Source organism: Microcaecilia unicolor, chromosome 10, assembly GCF_901765095.1.
Source record: "Microcaecilia unicolor chromosome 10, aMicUni1.1, whole genome shotgun sequence".
In the NCBI taxonomy this organism is placed as follows: domain Eukaryota; kingdom Metazoa; phylum Chordata; class Amphibia; order Gymnophiona; family Siphonopidae; genus Microcaecilia; species Microcaecilia unicolor.
The window spans coordinates 168,312,309-168,331,587 of record NC_044040.1 but is presented as its reverse complement, the minus strand read 5'-3'; the positions used below and the strand labels follow the sequence as shown (position 1 = coordinate 168,331,587).

At 38.7% G+C, this 19,279-nt stretch overlaps 1 protein-coding gene across 1 annotated transcript in view; it reads right to left on the bottom strand.

Annotated features, from left to right (window-relative positions):
* NYAP2 (neuronal tyrosine-phosphorylated phosphoinositide-3-kinase adaptor 2) overlaps positions 1–18,903 on the bottom strand; it is a 284,755-nt gene extending 265,852 nt beyond the window's left edge. The window contains exon 1 of the mRNA XM_030215654.1: positions 18,698–18,903. Within this exon, the coding sequence (XP_030071514.1) occupies positions 18,698–18,903 (206 nt within the window). The remainder of the gene's footprint in view (positions 1–18,697) is intronic.
* Positions 18,904–19,279: the final 376 nt, after the last annotated feature.

The window sequence follows — 19,279 nt, the reverse complement described above, 5'->3', positions numbered from 1 at the left end:
GGTATTCATGATCTGTTCTGCTATTTAAAGAAACTATTCTTCCATCAACATGCTAATTTAAAAAAAATAACAACAATATTGTCATCATTTTCATAGTCTTACCAACCTTATCCTGTTTGGCAAGGTAAGATTATTAGGAAAAAAATGCAGTCCCATATTTTGGGCAGCGTGATCGGGCCCTTTTGTCAGGGGGCTAACTTGTTAAGGGTTATATTGTGGGCAGGCCATTTTGACAGTGGCTGTTATGACAGGGACTATTATGTTGGGAGCTTTTTGGTTTAGAGCTTTTTTGTTGGGGTCATTTTGTCGGGGCTATTTTGACCAGGTACCCTGAATATTATTTATTATTAAGGAGCTAGAGTGATGTCTACTCATTTGGAATAATACATAAGTTGAGAACTGCTGTCTGAAATTGTGTAACTTACCAGCTACATGACAAGACAGAAACCAAGTGTTCTATGTTTACAGCCTGCGAGAAGCTAGGCATTGATATCATGGAACCTTTTGATAAGGGGCCTTCTAATTGTTGTTAGGTTTTAATTCTTATAGATTAATTTTAGTACATGACTTGAAGTTACATTTACATCAGAGGCTACTTCTAGTATCTTCTCTTTCCCTTCCATGGTATTCAGAAGGGAAGGAAACTCTAAGGAACTGATTTCAGATAGTATAACTCAGTTCACTGCCATTGATTTGGAGATTGTCAGAACAAAATTCCTAATTGTAACAGCCTAATGGAGAAATTGAGTGGTTTGGCAGAATTTTGAAAGGAAATATACAAACTGTCAATCAAGAAAGTAATGCAAGGAAAACCTTCATAAAAGAGTGGTCAATATTTCAACATTGCCGTCAGTGTGTTTTTAAATGCCTGCTGAGGTGTTTAAATCATTCTCATATATTCAGTGTCGCTATCCCCCTAATTCTGTAAAATTTGCCAAAGCATGTGCAAAATTGGGTGCGCCCAATTTGCACGCACAATTTAATTGAATGAGCCAATAAGTGCCAATAATTGGCATTTTAACAAGCAATTATTGGCACTAATTAGATTTAATTGGAACGTATGTGTATAAATTTAGACATGGGATCTGCGCCTAAATTTTGCACGCGAGTAAAAAAAAGTGGTACAGAAATGAAAGGGTCATAGGTGGATCCCAGCATCTATGTGCAATTATAGAATAATGGGGATATGCACTAAATTTAATGGGGATACACATCTAATTTAGGCATATAAATTTGCATCATGTTTCAGTTGGTGCAAATGACCATGCCTAAAGTTAGGCGTGAGTCCCATGCATAAGTTCTATTTTATAAACATGCCTAACTTTAAGCGTGACTTATAGAATATTGTTTTTTTCAATGCTGATATTTTAGCTGCCATATATAGAATCTAGCACTATATGTATAGTGAATGGCACTGAGTATGCATTTGACCTCTTAGCCACACATAAGCTAGCAATATTGAGCCTCTATGAAGTGAATTCTATAAGTGGTGACTAAAAACTCAGCACCAAAGAAACCCTCTTAAGCAGTATTCTAAAGTTTGGCACAGTTTAAAGAATATACACTTAAGCAGAGAGTCATGTTTAAGTTTTGGCCCGGCCACTTGCACCAACGAAAACATGGTGCAAATGTCCACACCTAAGTTTATGTGCAGAGCACCATTATTCTATAATTACTTATGCAACTCATAGCCACACTCCCGATCCACCCTAAAATGCCCATGACCCTCCCATGTCTGCACCCCCTTTTTTGGAACATGCGTAAATTTTAGGCATGGATCCTACGCGTAACTTTATATGCGTTGGTCTCCATTAAATCTAATTAGTGCCAATAATGCTAGTTTAAAAGCCTATTATTGGCAACTAACTTGCACATGCAAATCTGAAACATGCGTAAATTTGCACACGTAATTTTTGGCAACCTTTACAGAACCAGGGGGTATCTGTATAGCTAAGAAGTTCAATTTAAGACAACCATTACATTGACCTATGTTAAACCACAGAACTTTTGTCCCATATTTGAAGGCTCTTTGTGCTTTCTTCTGATATTTGGACTTTGTTCTGTACTTTGAGACCTCTCTGTGCTGTGCTATATCTTTTTCCACCTTATGAATTTGGATAACCTGATAGAGCACAACTTCTCAAGCATGAAAATACTCTCCAAAGAAAGAAAAGCTTCTGTCTATTCTTGTGCTACACTTTAGTAGGAGTGAATATGTTTGGGTCTGATGGTTCTTGGCGGTGAAGAAAAGGTTTTTGTATTTGAATTAATCATGTAGGGCATTAATGGTGTGTTTATCGGAGGCCCTCTTATAGAATGCCAATGCCTTTTTGTAGGTGGTATTTTGATGATACTCTTCTAAATACAGCTTTTGTGAGTTTGAGTCTATTTGTCTCCAGAGCCTAAAGGAAATGTAGATATATTGTAACAGCACTTATATCAGGATATATTATCATCAGTACTAGTTATAATTTTGACTTCTAAATTTAACTAATAAACACTGACAAAACACCCCTAATGCAAAAAATACATAAATAATTGAATAAAAGGTCTGGTTGATATTCAGCCAGTGGCATTGAGCAAAATAGACCAAGATATTAAATGTTGGGGGCAAGTTTGGGAACTGGCATTGAATATCCAGATGAGTAGTAATACCCAGAAGTTATATGGGTAACAGCAATATTCACTACTATACCCATATAGCTAAAGCAGGCAAAGTTAGGACTTCTATTAAGCAGTCATATTGGCTGGTTACTTACGTATGCACCATCACTGAATATTGCTGGTACAACTTCTAGGACTTCATAACTCCACCTCTGAAACACTTCAGCAGTGCCCAAACAGTGCCACGATAGTCATAAGAACATAAGAATAGCCATACTGGGTCAGACTAATGGTCCAACTAGCCAAGTATCCTGCTTCTAACAGTGGCCAATCCAGGTCACAAGTACCTGGCAGAAACCCACATAGTAGCAACATTCCATGATACCAATCCCAGGACAAGCAATGGATTTCCCCTTGTCTGTCTCAATAGCAGACTATGGACTTTTCCTCCAGGAACTTGTCCAAAGCTTTATTTAAACCCAGATATGCTAACCACTGCTACTATATCCTCTGGCAACAAGTTCCAGACCTTAACTACTCTGAGTGAAAAAAGTATTTCCTCCTACTTGTTATTAAAATTATTTCCAAGTAATTCCATTGAGTGTTCCCTGGTCTTTGTAATTTTTGAAAGAGTGAAAAATTGATTCACTTTTACCCATTCTACACCACTCAGGATTTTGTGGACCTTGATTATATACCCCCACAGCCATCTTTTTTCCAAGCTGAAGATTCCTAAACTCTTTAGCTTTTCCTCATATGACAGGAGTTCCATCCTCTTTATCATTTTGGTCGCTCTTCTTTGAAACTTTTCTAATTCCGCTGTATCTTTTTTGAGATACGGCAACCGGAATTGAATGCAATTCTCAAGGTGAGGTCACACCATGGAGCAATACAGAGGCATTATAGTATTCTCGGTCTTATTTACCACCCTTTCCTAATAACTCCTAGCATATTGCTTTTTTGGTCAACGCTGCACACTGGGCAGAAGATTTCAGCATATTGTCTACAATGACACCTAGATCTTTTTTCTTGAGTGCTAACTCCTACGGTGTACCCTAGCATCAAGTAACTATGATTTGGATTATTCAGAGGAGATATTCAGTAGCACTGCCTTCTCAGTATGGTTGATTAATCCAAATGCAAAAACTTTGTATTCATCTGCAAGAACCCTCAGATCCAAATGCATTCTCTCCTACTCAAGTCTAGTACAAACATAGACTGGAGCTTTTCTTTCTATGGAAAGTATTCTGATGCTTACCTGGTTCAACCCTTTTGAATATCAGGCCCCATATTTATTAGACATATACCAGAATACCACCACTTCTCTTAGTTTTCTTATCCCACCCCTGGCTTTCCTTGTATCCTCCAGTAATTTTTTGTCCCTTTTCTCTGCAAATGACACCTACAGTAAGTGACACAAGCATGCATATTTGTTTCTGCTGGATAAACACTGTTTGTTTGTTTTTTTGTAACCTCTAAGAACCTTTAAAGTGGCTGGAAAATAAACAAATTTACAATTTATAAACAACTAAGAATACCTACACACCTACACAAAATAGCCCCCTAAGAAAAAATAACATCACAAAAAATATAATAAACCACAACTGAAATCTTCACTGATAAAGACTCCTACCAGCATTCAATTGAATAAAGCATATGTAAATAAACAAAATTCTATAGCTACAAACTGGTATTCATGATCTGTTCTGCTATTTAAAGAAACTATTCTTCCATCAACATGCTAATTTAAAAAAAATAACAACAATATTGTCATCATTTTCATAGTCTTACCAACCTTATCCTGTTTGGCAAGGTAAGATTATTAGGAAAAAAATGCAGTCCCATATTTTGGGCAGCGTGATCGGGCCCTTTTGTCAGGGGGCTAACTTGTTAAGGGTTATATTGTGGGCAGGCCATTTTGACAGTGGCTGTTATGACAGGGACTATTATGTTGGGAGCTTTTTTGGTTTAGAGCTTTTTTGTTGGGGTCATTTTGTCGGGGCTATTTTGACCAGGTACCCTGAATATTATTTATTATTAAGGAGCTAGAGTGATGTCTACTCATTTGGAATAATACATAAGTTGAGAACTGCTGTCTGAAATTGTGTAACTTACCAGCTACATGACAAGACAGAAACCAAGTGTTCTATGTTTACAGCCTGCGAGAAGCTAGGCATTGATATCATGGAACCTTTTGATAAGGGGCCTTCTAATTGTTGTTAGGTTTTAATTCTTATAGATTAATTTTAGTACATGACTTGAAGTTACATTTACATCAGAGGCTACTTCTAGTATCTTCTCTTTCCCTTCCATGGTATTCAGAAGGGAAGGAAACTCTAAGGAACTGATTTCAGATAGTATAACTCAGTTCACTGCCATTGATTTGGAGATTGTCAGAACAAAATTCCTAATTGTAACAGCCTAATGGAGAAATTGAGTGGTTTGGCAGAATTTTGAAAGGAAATATACAAACTGTCAATCAAGAAAGTAATGCAAGGAAAACCTTCATAAAAGAGTGGTCAATATTTCAACATTGCCGTCAGTGTGTTTTTAAATGCCTGCTGAGGTGTTTAAATCATTCTCATATATTCAGTGTCGCTATCCCCCTAATTCTGTAAAATTTGCCAAAGCATGTGCAAAATTGGGTGCGCCCAATTTGCACGCACAATTTAATTGAATGAGCCAATAAGTGCCAATAATTGGCATTTTAACAAGCAATTATTGGCACTAATTAGATTTAATTGGAACGTATGTGTATAAATTTAGACATGGGATCTGCGCCTAAATTTTGCACGCGAGTAAAAAAAAGTGGTACAGAAATGAAAGGGTCATAGGTGGATCCCAGCATCTATGTGCAATTATAGAATAATGGGGATATGCACTAAATTTAATGGGGATACACATCTAATTTAGGCATATAAATTTGCATCATGTTTCAGTTGGTGCAAATGACCATGCCTAAAGTTAGGCGTGAGTCCCATGCATAAGTTCTATTTTATAAACATGCCTAACTTTAAGCGTGACTTATAGAATATTGTTTTTTTCAATGCTGATATTTTAGCTGCCATATATAGAATCTAGCACTATATGTATAGTGAATGGCACTGAGTATGCATTTGACCTCTTAGCCACACATAAGCTAGCAATATTGAGCCTCTATGAAGTGAATTCTATAAGTGGTGACTAAAAACTCAGCACCAAAGAAACCCTCTTAAGCAGTATTCTAAAGTTTGGCACAGTTTAAAGAATATACACTTAAGCAGAGAGTCATGTTTAAGTTTTGGCCCGGCCACTTGCACCAACGAAAACATGGTGCAAATGTCCACACCTAAGTTTATGTGCAGAGCACCATTATTCTATAATTACTTATGCAACTCATAGCCACACTCCCGATCCACCCTAAAATGCCCATGACCCTCCCATGTCTGCACCCCCTTTTTTGGAACATGCGTAAATTTTAGGCATGGATCCTACGCGTAACTTTATATGCGTTGGTCTCCATTAAATCTAATTAGTGCCAATAATGCTAGTTTAAAAGCCTATTATTGGCAACTAACTTGCACATGCAAATCTGAAACATGCGTAAATTTGCACACGTAATTTTTGGCAACCTTTACAGAACCAGGGGGTATCTGTATAGCTAAGAAGTTCAATTTAAGACAACCATTACATTGACCTATGTTAAACCACAGAACTTTTGTCCCATATTTGAAGGCTCTTTGTGCTTTCTTCTGATATTTGGACTTTGTTCTGTACTTTGAGACCTCTCTGTGCTGTGCTATATCTTTTTCCACCTTATGAATTTGGATAACCTGATAGAGCACAACTTCTCAAGCATGAAAATACTCTCCAAAGAAAGAAAAGCTTCTGTCTATTCTTGTGCTACACTTTAGTAGGAGTGAATATGTTTGGGTCTGATGGTTCTTGGCGGTGAAGAAAAGGTTTTTGTATTTGAATTAATCATGTAGGGCATTAATGGTGTGTTTATCGGAGGCCCTCTTATAGAATGCCAATGCCTTTTTGTAGGTGGTATTTTGATGATACTCTTCTAAATACAGCTTTTGTGAGTTTGAGTCTATTTGTCTCCAGAGCCTAAAGGAAATGTAGATATATTGTAACAGCACTTATATCAGGATATATTATCATCAGTACTAGTTATAATTTTGACTTCTAAATTTAACTAATAAACACTGACAAAACACCCCTAATGCAAAAAATACATAAATAATTGAATAAAAGGTCTGGTTGATATTCAGCCAGTGGCATTGAGCAAAATAGACCAAGATATTAAATGTTGGGGGCAAGTTTGGGAACTGGCATTGAATATCCAGATGAGTAGTAATACCCAGAAGTTATATGGGTAACGGCAATATTCACTACTATACCCATATAGCTAAAGCAGGCAAAGTTAGGACTTCTATTAAGCAGTCATATTGGCTGGTTACTTACGTATGCACCATCACTGAATATTGCTGGTACAACTTCTAGGACTTCATAACTCCACCTCTGAAACACTTCAGCAGTGCCCAAACAGTGCCACGATAGTCATAAGAACATAAGAATAGCCATACTGGGTCAGACTAATGGTCCAACTAGCCAAGTATCCTGCTTCTAACAGTGGCCAATCCAGGTCACAAGTACCTGGCAGAAACCCACATAGTAGCAACATTCCATGATACCAATCCCAGGACAAGCAATGGATTTCCCCTTGTCTGTCTCAATAGCAGACTATGGACTTTTCCTCCAGGAACTTGTCCAAAGCTTTATTTAAACCCAGATATGCTAACCACTGCTACTATATCCTCTGGCAACAAGTTCCAGACCTTAACTACTCTGAGTGAAAAAAGTATTTCCTCCTACTTGTTATTAAAATTATTTCCAAGTAATTCCATTGAGTGTTCCCTGGTCTTTGTAATTTTTGAAAGAGTGAAAAATTGATTCACTTTTACCCATTCTACACCACTCAGGATTTTGTGGACCTTGATTATATACCCCCACAGCCATCTTTTTTCCAAGCTGAAGATTCCTAAACTCTTTAGCTTTTCCTCATATGACAGGAGTTCCATCCTCTTTATCATTTTGGTCGCTCTTCTTTGAAACTTTTCTAATTCCGCTGTATCTTTTTTGAGATACGGCAACCGGAATTGAATGCAATTCTCAAGGTGAGGTCACACCATGGAGCAATACAGAGGCATTATAGTATTCTCGGTCTTATTTACCACCCTTTCCTAATAACTCCTAGCATATTGCTTTTTTGGTCAACGCTGCACACTGGGCAGAAGATTTCAGCATATTGTCTACAATGACACCTAGATCTTTTTTCTTGAGTGCTAACTCCTACGGTGTACCCTAGCATCAAGTAACTATGATTTGGATTATTCAGAGGAGATATTCAGTAGCACTGCCTTCTCAGTATGGTTGATTAATCCAAATGCAAAAACTTTGTATTCATCTGCAAGAACCCTCAGATCCAAATGCATTCTCTCCTACTCAAGTCTAGTACAAACATAGACTGGAGCTTTTCTTTCTATGGAAAGTATTCTGATGCTTACCTGGTTCAACCCTTTTGAATATCAGGCCCCATATTTATTAGACATATACCAGAATACCACCACTTCTCTTAGTTTTCTTATCCCACCCCTGGCTTTCCTTGTATCCTCCAGTAATTTTTTGTCCCTTTTCTCTGCAAATGACACCTACAGTAAGTGACACAAGCATGCATATTTGTTTCTGCTGGATAAACACTGTTTGTTTGTTTTTTTGTAACCTCTAAGAACCTTTAAAGTGGCTGGAAAATAAACAAATTTACAATTTATAAACAACTAAGAATACAAACCCTAGTTATAATTCAGAGACAGTAGCACAGGGTTTCTCAACTTGTTTTGACAACCCCAAAGCTAGTCAGATTTTCAGGTATCAACAATGAAAATGACCTGTAACCAAAAAACGCAAATTTATTTCATGTGTTTTTATTGTGGATATTGTGCAAAACTGATCTGGCTGTGGCTTTCCAGGGCAGGTTTGGGAAAGCTCCGCAATAATGACTCTTGTTGTATAGTTCCTCTTAAGTGTATGAAGACAGCCTTGGATTTTGACCACATTTCACGGAAAAAAAATTGGTGGTTTATTTATGTTATGTATTTTTGCTTTTTATTTATTTATTTATTTATGATCTATTGCTTATTTGAACCAAATATATCCAACCTACATTTCACAAGTTTTCCTAGGATGTGATGACATACAGTAAATGATGGCAGATAAAGACCTGCATGATCCATCCAGTCTGCCCAACAAGGCAGCCAGAGCCACACTCACCATTTAGTGTGGGTTATAGCTATTCACCAGCTGACTTTATACAAGGAAAAGAGATGCACACAAAACTGCATATGGCTGGGCTACAAATGCCTAAACAGTATTGCTTAAACACTGGCTGGCAGTTTACCATCATGCCAACCACATATAGGCAATAAATATGATGGACTCTTAGGACAACATATGTTATGACCAACATATTGTTAACAGTATTTAACTTGCTATTTAAGATTTCTTCCCCTCCCCCCTTGAGTTGTACAGCCCCCTCACTCACAGCATATGATAATAAAATGATATACAACACTGGAATTACTGAATTTTCATCTGTCTTTTGCCATTTGCAGGACACAGGACTGTAGAAGTGTGTCCAGCTTTGACCTTAGTTCTCCAATACTGGAGTTGCCAAAAATGGGCTGCACCTACATTCCAAAAATGCAGTCAGTAAAAATGTCTGATGATGTAAGGCGTGCAGAGGTGCAGGGTTATTTCCTAAGTTTGTTTGATGTCAGAGTACCTCTGTTAAATGGAAAGAATACATCTCTTGAAGTCAGCACTGGAAATATCCAGCCTTGCTATTAGATATGGTAGCACCATGTGGTCAATCTTAATTCACTCTGAGGGGCATTTTTCAATATGATGTCTATGTCCAATTTAGGACGTTTTGCTGAAAACATCCAGAAATCGAGTGACGGACATAGAGGGGCATAATCGACCAGAAACGCCTATCTCCATGGGCGTTTATCTCCGAGAACGGGTCCGTGAAGGGGCGGAGTGAACCGTATTTTCAAAAAAAATAGACGCCCATGTGTTATTCGCCAAGGTGTGAGCTGGGCGTTTTTGCTTTTCAGCGATAATGGAAAATGAAATCGCCCAGCTCAAAAACGAATAAATCCAAGGCATTTGTTCGTGGGAGGGGCCAGGATTCATAGTGCACTGGTCCCCCTCACATGCCAGGACACCAACCGGGCACCCTAGGGGGCACTTTTACAAAAACAAAAAAAAAGGTAAAAGAGCTCCCAGGTGCATAGCACCCTTCCCTTGGGTGTTGAGCCCCCCAAATCCCCCTCAAAACCTACTGCCCACAAGTTTACACCATTACTATAGCCCTAAGAGGTGAAGGGGGGCACCTACATGTGGGTACAGTGAGTTTGGGGGGGTTGGACGACTAAGCATTAAGCAGCACAAGTGTAACAGGTAGGGGGGGGATGGGCCTGGGTCCACCTGCCTGACGTCCACTGCACCCCCTAACAACTGCTCCAGGGACCTGCATACTGCTGCTTGGGAGGAGGGTATGACATTTGAGGGTGAAAGTAAAAAGTTGTGAAACATCATTTTTTTGTGGTGGGAGGGGGTTAGTGACCACTGGGGGAGTCAGGGGAGGTCATCCCCGACTCCCTCTGGGGGTCATCTGGTCATTTAGGGCACTTTTTGGGGCCTTATTCGTGAAAAAACAGGGTCCAGGAAAAGTGCCCTAAATTCTAGCTACAAACGTATCCATTATCGGCGAAAGGCGCCCATCTCTGTTCGGGTGATAACCACGCCCCAGTTCCGCCTTCACCACGCCTCCGACACGCCCCCTTCAACTTTGTCCGCATCCGCGACGGAGTGCAGTTGAAAGCGTCCAAAGTTCGGCTTTCGATTATACCGCTTTATTTGTTTTTGTGAGAAAAACGCCCATCTCCCGATTTAGGTCGGAACTTGGGCGTTTTTCTCGTTCGATTATAAGCAGGATAGTGATCTTCGAACCAGAAAATGTTTAACTTTTTGTTTCAAAAATCACCATTTTCTAGACATTTTTGTGCTCAATGCATCTATCTTTTGGCACCATGTCTGAAAAACAAAATCATCTGGAAAAGTATTCAAAAAATAAGCCAAGTGTCTGGGGCACAGAAATTTTAGTAGACTGGCCACACAGACATCCCAGCAAAGCACCAGAGCAGCCTTAGGGGCACTGTAGTGGACTTCACATAAAAGGTCCCAACTACACATCTTATCTAACCCCTTTATATTGTATGGTGAGCCCTCTAGGAATAGCAAAAAATGTACTATACCCAACTATACACCACTACAATAGCCCTTATGCCTGCAAGTGTCACCTATATGTAGGTACAGTAGGTATTTTGTGGTTTTTGGAGGGCTCACACTTTCCACCACAAGTGTACCAGTTACAGTAGGATGTGGATCTGGGTCCCCCTTATCTACAGTTCATTGCATTGACCACTAGGCTACTCCAGGGACATGCCTGCTGCTCTAAGAGGAATGCACATATCTGCTGCGGTCATAAAGCCCAGTATGTACTGTCACTTTCACTTCTTAGGGGGGTGGGAGGGGATCACTAAACACTGGGGGATTAAGGGGGATTATGCCTTCATCCCTCCAATGGTCATCTGGTCAGTGTGGACACCTTTTTAGCACTTAGATGTTATTAAAACAAGTCTAGACAAAAATGTCCTATTTTTTGTCCAGACAAAAAAAACAGCACCACGGGCCTTTAAAAATGGAACACAGTTCTTTAATGAATGAGCCTTGACAAAAAGACCCGACACGGGCCGTGTTTCGGTGACTAGCACCTGCGTCAGGAGTCACAGTGATGACGTGGAAAACTTGGGGAATAACTCGAATATATTCCTCTACAATATATTATTCCTTACCCCACGTCTCATGTAGTAAAAGCTACAAAGCACCAAGGCACTTTCACTTTCTGTATCAAAATGGATGAAAAGTGCCTTGGTGCTTTGTAGCTTTTACTACATGAGACGTGGGGTAAGGAATAATATATTGTAGAGGAATATATTCGAGTTATTCCCCAAGTTTTCCACGTCATCACTGTGACCCCTGACGCAGGTGCTAGTCACCGAAACACGGCCCGTGTCGGGTCTTTTTGTCAAGGCTCATTCATTAAAGAACTGTGTTCCATTTTTAAAGGCCCGTGGTGCTGTTTTTTTTTTGTTTGGACTTTAGTTTGTACTTTGTTCCCTCTCTTTTGTTATAACCTATTTTTTGTCCAGGACATTTTGTCCATGTTCCATTATTGCAGAAAAATGGCCAAATTATAAGCCCTACTACTAATCAATATTGGAGCTATAGGTAGTCAAAACTATAAGCAATAATCTAGATCCAGACTCCTATATATGGTGTCGCGTCAAATGTATGTTGGTGTGTCTATTAGGGGAAAAGCCTCAATCCCGGCGTGCACTCCTTGTGTTGTGGAACAACGAAAGGGAGCACCGCCCGATCATCACTGGCTGAAAAACCCCTGTTGTATTTTAAGTAACCCGCTTCTATTTTCTATGTTTCAAAACAAATAAGATTGACGGTTACTTAGCTTCACTGCTGCAACATTTCTTAAGCAGTAAACCGGAACACAGTGATCTGAACCCAATCCACGGCCCGACTCGGCCCAAGTTTCGCCTACTTCCTCAGGGTCCGTGGGTCAATCGCCTGCATCTAACAAAACATAAATCAAATTTGGCGCTTATTTGTACAAACAGTCTCACCTCCAACCCCAGCTCGATAATTCTTACTTCAATCGGCTCTTCGCATTCATTAATGTGAACTATTCAAGATGGCGTCCATATTTATGACTTCAGACCCTATGTTTTGGCTCCGCCCAACTTCCTGTTGGGCGGGGCTAACTTACGTCAAATCTCTTACTATTGAATCAAGGATATCTCATTTATTTATAAAAGTTGCTGAAAAACAGAACCTATCAAAAGAACTGACTCCATTCAATTCGAATGTTTAAACCTTCCGGTTCTAAGGAATGTAAACGATATATCCATCTCTGTTCTTGTTGTAGGAGGACCAATTTTCTGTCCCCTCCCTGTATATCCCACTTGATGTGTTGTAAAATAACACATCTAAGCATATCAAAAGTGTGATTAAATTGGATACAGTGCATAGCTAAAGGAGCGGTTTTCTTTTGCGTATTAATGTTACTCTTGTGTTCTGTGAGTCTCGTGGTAAATTTCCGTGATGTTTGTCCCACATAGATTTTCCGGCAAGGGCATATAATGGCGTAAACCACCCATTCTGTACTGCATGTGGTATTATGGTGTAAAACATGTGATTTATTGGTCCTTGGATCTAAGAACTCCTTTGTATTAATCATTACATCGCACATGTTGCATTTTCCGCAGCTTCTATGTCCCACTATCTGGGAATCTGGTATGTAAGGTTTTCTAGGGATGGCAGGTGCCAGTATTTCTTTAAGATTCCTGCCTCGACTGTATGCCAATCTTAGATTGATATCTTGCAGTACCGGCAAAGTCTGAACTATATGCCAGTTTTTCTTCAATAATTTGGCGAACTGAAATGTTTCACTTGTATATTTTAATACGCACGTGACATTGTCCTTTTCTTCCTCTGCCTCTTTCTGTCTGGGAAGAAGAAGATATTCCCGATTATTGTATTTTGCTCTTCTGTATGCGCTCTTGACTTTGCCGGTACTGCAAGATATCAATCTAAGATTGGCATACAGTCGAGGCAGGAATCTTAAAGAAATACTGGCACCTGCCATCCCTAGAAAACCTTACATACCGGATTCCCAGATAGTGAGACATAGAAGCTGCGGAAAATGCAACATGTGCGATGTAATGATTAATACAAAGGAGTTCTTAGATCCAAGGACCAATAAATCACATGTTTTACACCATAATACCACATGCAGTACAGAATGGGTGGTTTACGCCATTATATGCCCTTGCCGGAAAATCTATGTGGGACAAACATCACGGAAATTTACCACGAGACTCACAGAACACAAGAGTAACATTAATACGCAAAAGAAAACCGCTCCTTTAGCTATGCACTGTATCCAATTTAATCACACTTTTGATATGCTTAGATGTGTTATTTTACAACACATCAAGTGGGATATACAGGGAGGGGACAGAAAATTGGTCCTCCTACAACAAGAACAGAGATGGATATATCGTTTACATTCCTTAGAACCGGAAGGTTTAAACATTCGAATTGAATGGAGTCAGTTCTTTTGATAGGTTCTGTTTTTCAGCAACTTTTATAAATAAATGAGATATCCTTGATTCAATAGTAAGAGATTTGACGTAAGTTAGCCCCGCCCAACAGGAAGTTGGGCGGAGCCAAAACATAGCGTCTGAAGTCATAAATATGGACGCCATCTTGAATAGTTCACATTAATGAATGCGAAGAGCCGATTGAAGTAAGAATTATCGAGCTGGGGTTGGAGGTGAGACTGTTTGTACAAATAAGCGCCAAATTTGATTTATGTTTTGTTAGATGCAGGCGATTGACCCACGGACCCTGAGGAAGTAGGCGAAACTTGGGCCGAGTCGGGCCGTGGATTGGGTTCAAATCACTGTGTTCCGGTTTACTGCTTAAGAAATGTTGCAGCAGTGAAGCTAAGTAACCGTCAATCTTATTTGTTTTGAAACATAGAAAATAGAAGCGGGTTACTTAAAATACAACAGGGGTTTTTCAGCCAGTGATGATCGGGCGGTGCTCCCTTTCGTTGTTCCACAACACAAGGAGTGCACGCCGGGATTGAGGCTTTTCCCCTAATAGACACACCAACATACATTTGACGCGACACCATATATAGGAGTCTGGATCTAGATTATTACAAATTATAAGCCCCCCATAACCTTGCCCAATACATGCCTCCAACATGCCCCCTTGCCATTTAGACACACTGCAAAGAAAGGCATTCCAAACATGAGTTTAGAAAATCATGATTTGGATATTTTTCCCAAGAAAAACATCTATCTGTCTCTTTGGATGTTTTTCTGTTTCGAAAATGAGCCCCTTTATTTCACCTGCAACAACTGATTTGGCATGGAAAATTTTGATCACGAAGGATCTAGATGTAATTTAGAGTAATGCAAGTTAAATCAAAGAGAGAAGGTTCTTAAACAGCAATAACGTTGATACCCTAAATTACTGGTACTGTCTACTTTTTCAAATTACATCCCATATGACCTCATTGAGCAACCTCATTATCATCTGAAAGTTCTGCAGCAGTATGGAGGGATCTTTAGAAACTCTTTGCAGTTCTAGCCTGCTTTTCCCATAATAGATGGACTTGAAAGTGAGTCTACAGAGTGCAATAAATGCTGCTCTACAGTTCTATCATGTTCATTTTCAGTAACTTTTTATTTGTTGTGAACAACTTATAATGCCATTTTGCTGAGTAGAAATATTAGTAAATCAATGGTAGATCAACTGACTTTTTCTCATATGCGAAGTCGAATTTGTTATCACTTTCAAAATAATATCTATCAATAACATTTTATATCATTAACATGTTTCAGTTTTAATACAGGTGTGTAAATCAGTGCGTGATCATGTTTTGTTTGCAGAGTTCACGTGTAACTACAATAGTGCTGATAATTATTGTAAAACAGACCTGCATTTGAGTGATCCAATTAATTTACAGTTTCCCCACTACAAATCTACAATTGATTCTAAGCATTCTTTGTATCAAGAAACATAATATGTTTAGCTGACTGTTGGGTATCTCAAATGGGGTAAGCTATAGAGCTTTTACTCAACAGTAGGCTGAAAACAAACAAATACACATTATCACAAACAATTCAAATCCACCTATGTGTGCTTTTCAGTACTTCTGGATTTTTATTTTGCTGGATGCAAGCCATTGTGACTCATTACATTAGCAACTGGGAGGAACAATATAGGCAGCATGTGCTTTATACTTTTTTGGTCTGTAGGTATTCCCAATAGCTAGGGGATTTACACATTAAAAGACAAAAATCACAAACTAGGTTCAGCTTTTACGGAGAATAAAAATCTCTCTATGCAGATGCCCTTTATTCTATAACTTGGTGCTTACATTTAAGCATCATTTGTGAACTTATTTTATAGAATACTATCATTTGTAAGGGTAAGTATACATGTGTGTGGAAGTGCTAGGTGTGTGCTTAGCACTATTCTATAAATGACAAGCTTAACTCTCTTAGTAAAGGGGTATTCACAGGGGAGAAGCATGGGTGGGACTAACATTTGCATGCTTAACTTACAGAATATTACTAAGGGCCCTGTTTACTAAGCCGAAATGCATTTTTAGCATGCACTAAACACTAGATTCGCCCATATGTTTCTATTGGCAACTTAACGTTTAGAGCGTTCTAAAAACACTAATGCACCCTTAGCGCTGCATAGTAAACAGGGCCCTAAGTTACATGCTAAAGTGCCGCTTTTTGGCACATGCATTAACACCTGCTATTGACATGGCGTACGTGGGTTTGCCTAAATATAATATTCTATAATAGAATCTTGGTGCCCAGATGCTGTTATAGAATTAGAACTCAGCAAACCACATCTAGGCATTTAAGTTGTGGGGCCCAGTAATAGATTTGCCTTCATGGGACCAAATTCTATAAAGAGCACTGAAAAACCAGCACCAAAAACCCCCCAAACACACTAAGATCTAGTCTATAAGAGGTGCTGAAAGTTAGGTGCTGTTAATAGAATAGCACTTAGCACTGGGTTTGATGCCTAACTTTAGATGAAAGGATTTGCACCAATTAAACAGTGGTATAAATTATCACACTTAAATTAGGCGTAGATCCCCCATATTCTATAATAGCATGCATAAATTGCAGGAATGCCCCTGATCCACCCATGGCCTTCCCTTTTGGAGTTCAGCATAAAATTTACACGCAAATCCCTGTGAATAAAAATGCGCACATAAATGTTAATTAATGTGAATTAGCACCAATAATTGAGCATTAGCACTCAATTATAGGCACTAAGTGGCTTGCTATTCAATTAAATTCCATGCGCAAATTGGGCAAATGCCCAAATTCTCGTGCATAAGTTTTAAGCACCATTTATAGAATATGGGGTATGATGTGCAGTGGGTCAAAATGATAGAATTCATTCTAAAATTATTTTGCCCAAGGCCTCAATTTCTTATATTCAATTGCTGGGTATGGTATTAATAAATCATATATTTACAGGCTGATAAGGAAACCAGAGATCAAACCATTTACAAACTGCTTCTGAGAAGTTCACACATTTCACTCCGAGCTAGTCTGTAGTCTTTTGTGAGGAGATTCTATATATGTCGCTTAAAAAGTCAGCGCTGAAATCAGTGCCAATTAAGTGTATTCTATAATTGGCACCTAGATTTAGGCGCTGATTATAGAATATGATTAGCTAATATTTTAGCGCCGATATCTGTGTGCAGCCATTTATACCAACAAAAACCTGGTCTAAATCTCAGCACATAGATTTAGGCACACTGGGCCATATTCTATAACTAGGGGCCTAAATTTTTGAACGCTCATGAAAGACCCATTTTCCCACTCATAACCACGCCCCTTTTTACCTCTGTGTGTTAGAAGTTCAGCGCACATCAGTACAGAATACGCTTAGCGAGTTGTGCACCTAAATTCTAATCAGTGCCAATTAGTGCTCATTATTGCTTGTTAAGCTGTTATTAGCACTCATTAGCTTGTTAAGCCAATTAAGTTACATGCAGCGTTATAAAATCCATGCTGATTTTGGCACCTAAATCTAAGCGCACTATATAGAATCCGAGGGTTGATGACTTTCTAAGTCTGTCTTCCCATATCTAACTACTTAAGGGGGTCATGTACTAACAGTGCATGCTAGTGCCATTAATACTGATACATGTTTGCCTCAGAGGCCATTGCATAAAACGAGCCCTGACGCAAATAATTCATGTTAACAGCATTAGCATGTGCTGTTAGTTAATGACTTGTTTAATTAATTTATCTGGGAGGTCAGACTAAACTCATCCTAACTGAATGACAAGTTAAGAAGGTATTTGCCAGGGTGATGTGTAAAATCTAGTCAGGACTTTCAGCTGGAAATTTCATCATTGGAGAAGGTGGAAGAGGAGAGGACAGAATGGTTTTGATAATAGAACCACTTGAGAGATTCAAGTGAAAGATGATATTAAGCACTTCAGTAACTTGTTACATACCCAGCTCTCTTCCAGGTCAAGAAAGGTGTTAGAGAGGCGGAGAGGCTGTGAGTTGGAGTAGATCCTGAGAGTAGTTGGGGGAGGGGGGGGGGGGGTTAGGATTTTGTAGAGGTTTTGAGCTTGTTGTGGCAAAATGTCTTTTATGTTTGCATGTGTTTATTTTTGTCATATAAAACTGTTATGAAAAAGCAGTACTAAATAACAGTCAATAAATTGTAAATAAAAATAATGGAGTGTTACTGTTTTGTTTTATTTTTGTTTAATGTTTTATTTGACTTATTAATGTTGATTGTGTACCACATTGGATTTGTTTAATCAGTGCTGCAGAATATAAATGTTTTTTTAAATAAATAAATATGTATATTTGTTGAAAATTCTTATATTATTGTGTAGACACAGAAACAGAATTTAGAGGGCCTGATTCACTGAACTTATCTCTTATAGGCACAGAATAGGAGGAGAAAAGTCTTACTATATAAAGCCCATAGAATGACGTTTAGAAATTATTCCTTTCAAAGTCATGAAGAAGACAAATGCTTCTAGTTCAAGATACCATCTCAGCACTGCATAACCCATATAGATTGAAAGCATTTAAACACATTCATTGCATACAATTAGCAATTAGTTCTGCAAGCAACTAGATCTGTACAAATTCCATATAGATAATAGATGATACAGCACCAGATTACTAGGATTATTTAGGAATACAAATAGGGCAACTGATGTATACAATGAAATGACGTCAATAAAAACTGTGTTCTTCACTAAATATTAAGTGAGGTTGTTTTTTGAATGGAACAGCCTGCTTTGAAGTGCACTTTTTATATTTACCGTCTTATTGCTTCTCCTTGTTTGCGACGTTTTTCATCCTTTTCTTTCAAGTAAGCCAGATTAGTTTCATTTCTCATACGGTCATTCTCTCGGGCAATGTCTGATGCATTCTGTATAACCAAGCCATCATAGGCCTTCATCCCCATGTCTTCAATGTATTGCAGAAAAGTGTTCAGCATGTCTTCCTCCTGGTTAGAGTTCATCATCTTGCAGAAAGATGAATGAATGGAGGAAGCACCACTTCCTGAAAGTGAAAGAAAGAAAACACATTATAACTTCTCTTAATGGAAAAAGCATTTATTATTACAGCAGTTATCATGGCACTTGTAAATTAGTTATTTCCATCTAGTCATCTATTGCAGGATATTCTGTACCAGCCTATTGTCCAGAGTTACCGCAAATAAAATCATTAGTCATGCTGAGTTGGTGAACGGAGAGGAACTTGGGACAGCAGATCATGTGGATATTGTTAGTCCAATAAAAAGCTAACACTGCCATTCTGAAGAGCAAATTGATATTAGATACGGAACTTTGATTATCTAAGTATCTATTTATCAAAAGAAGTAGGGGGTAAATTCTATA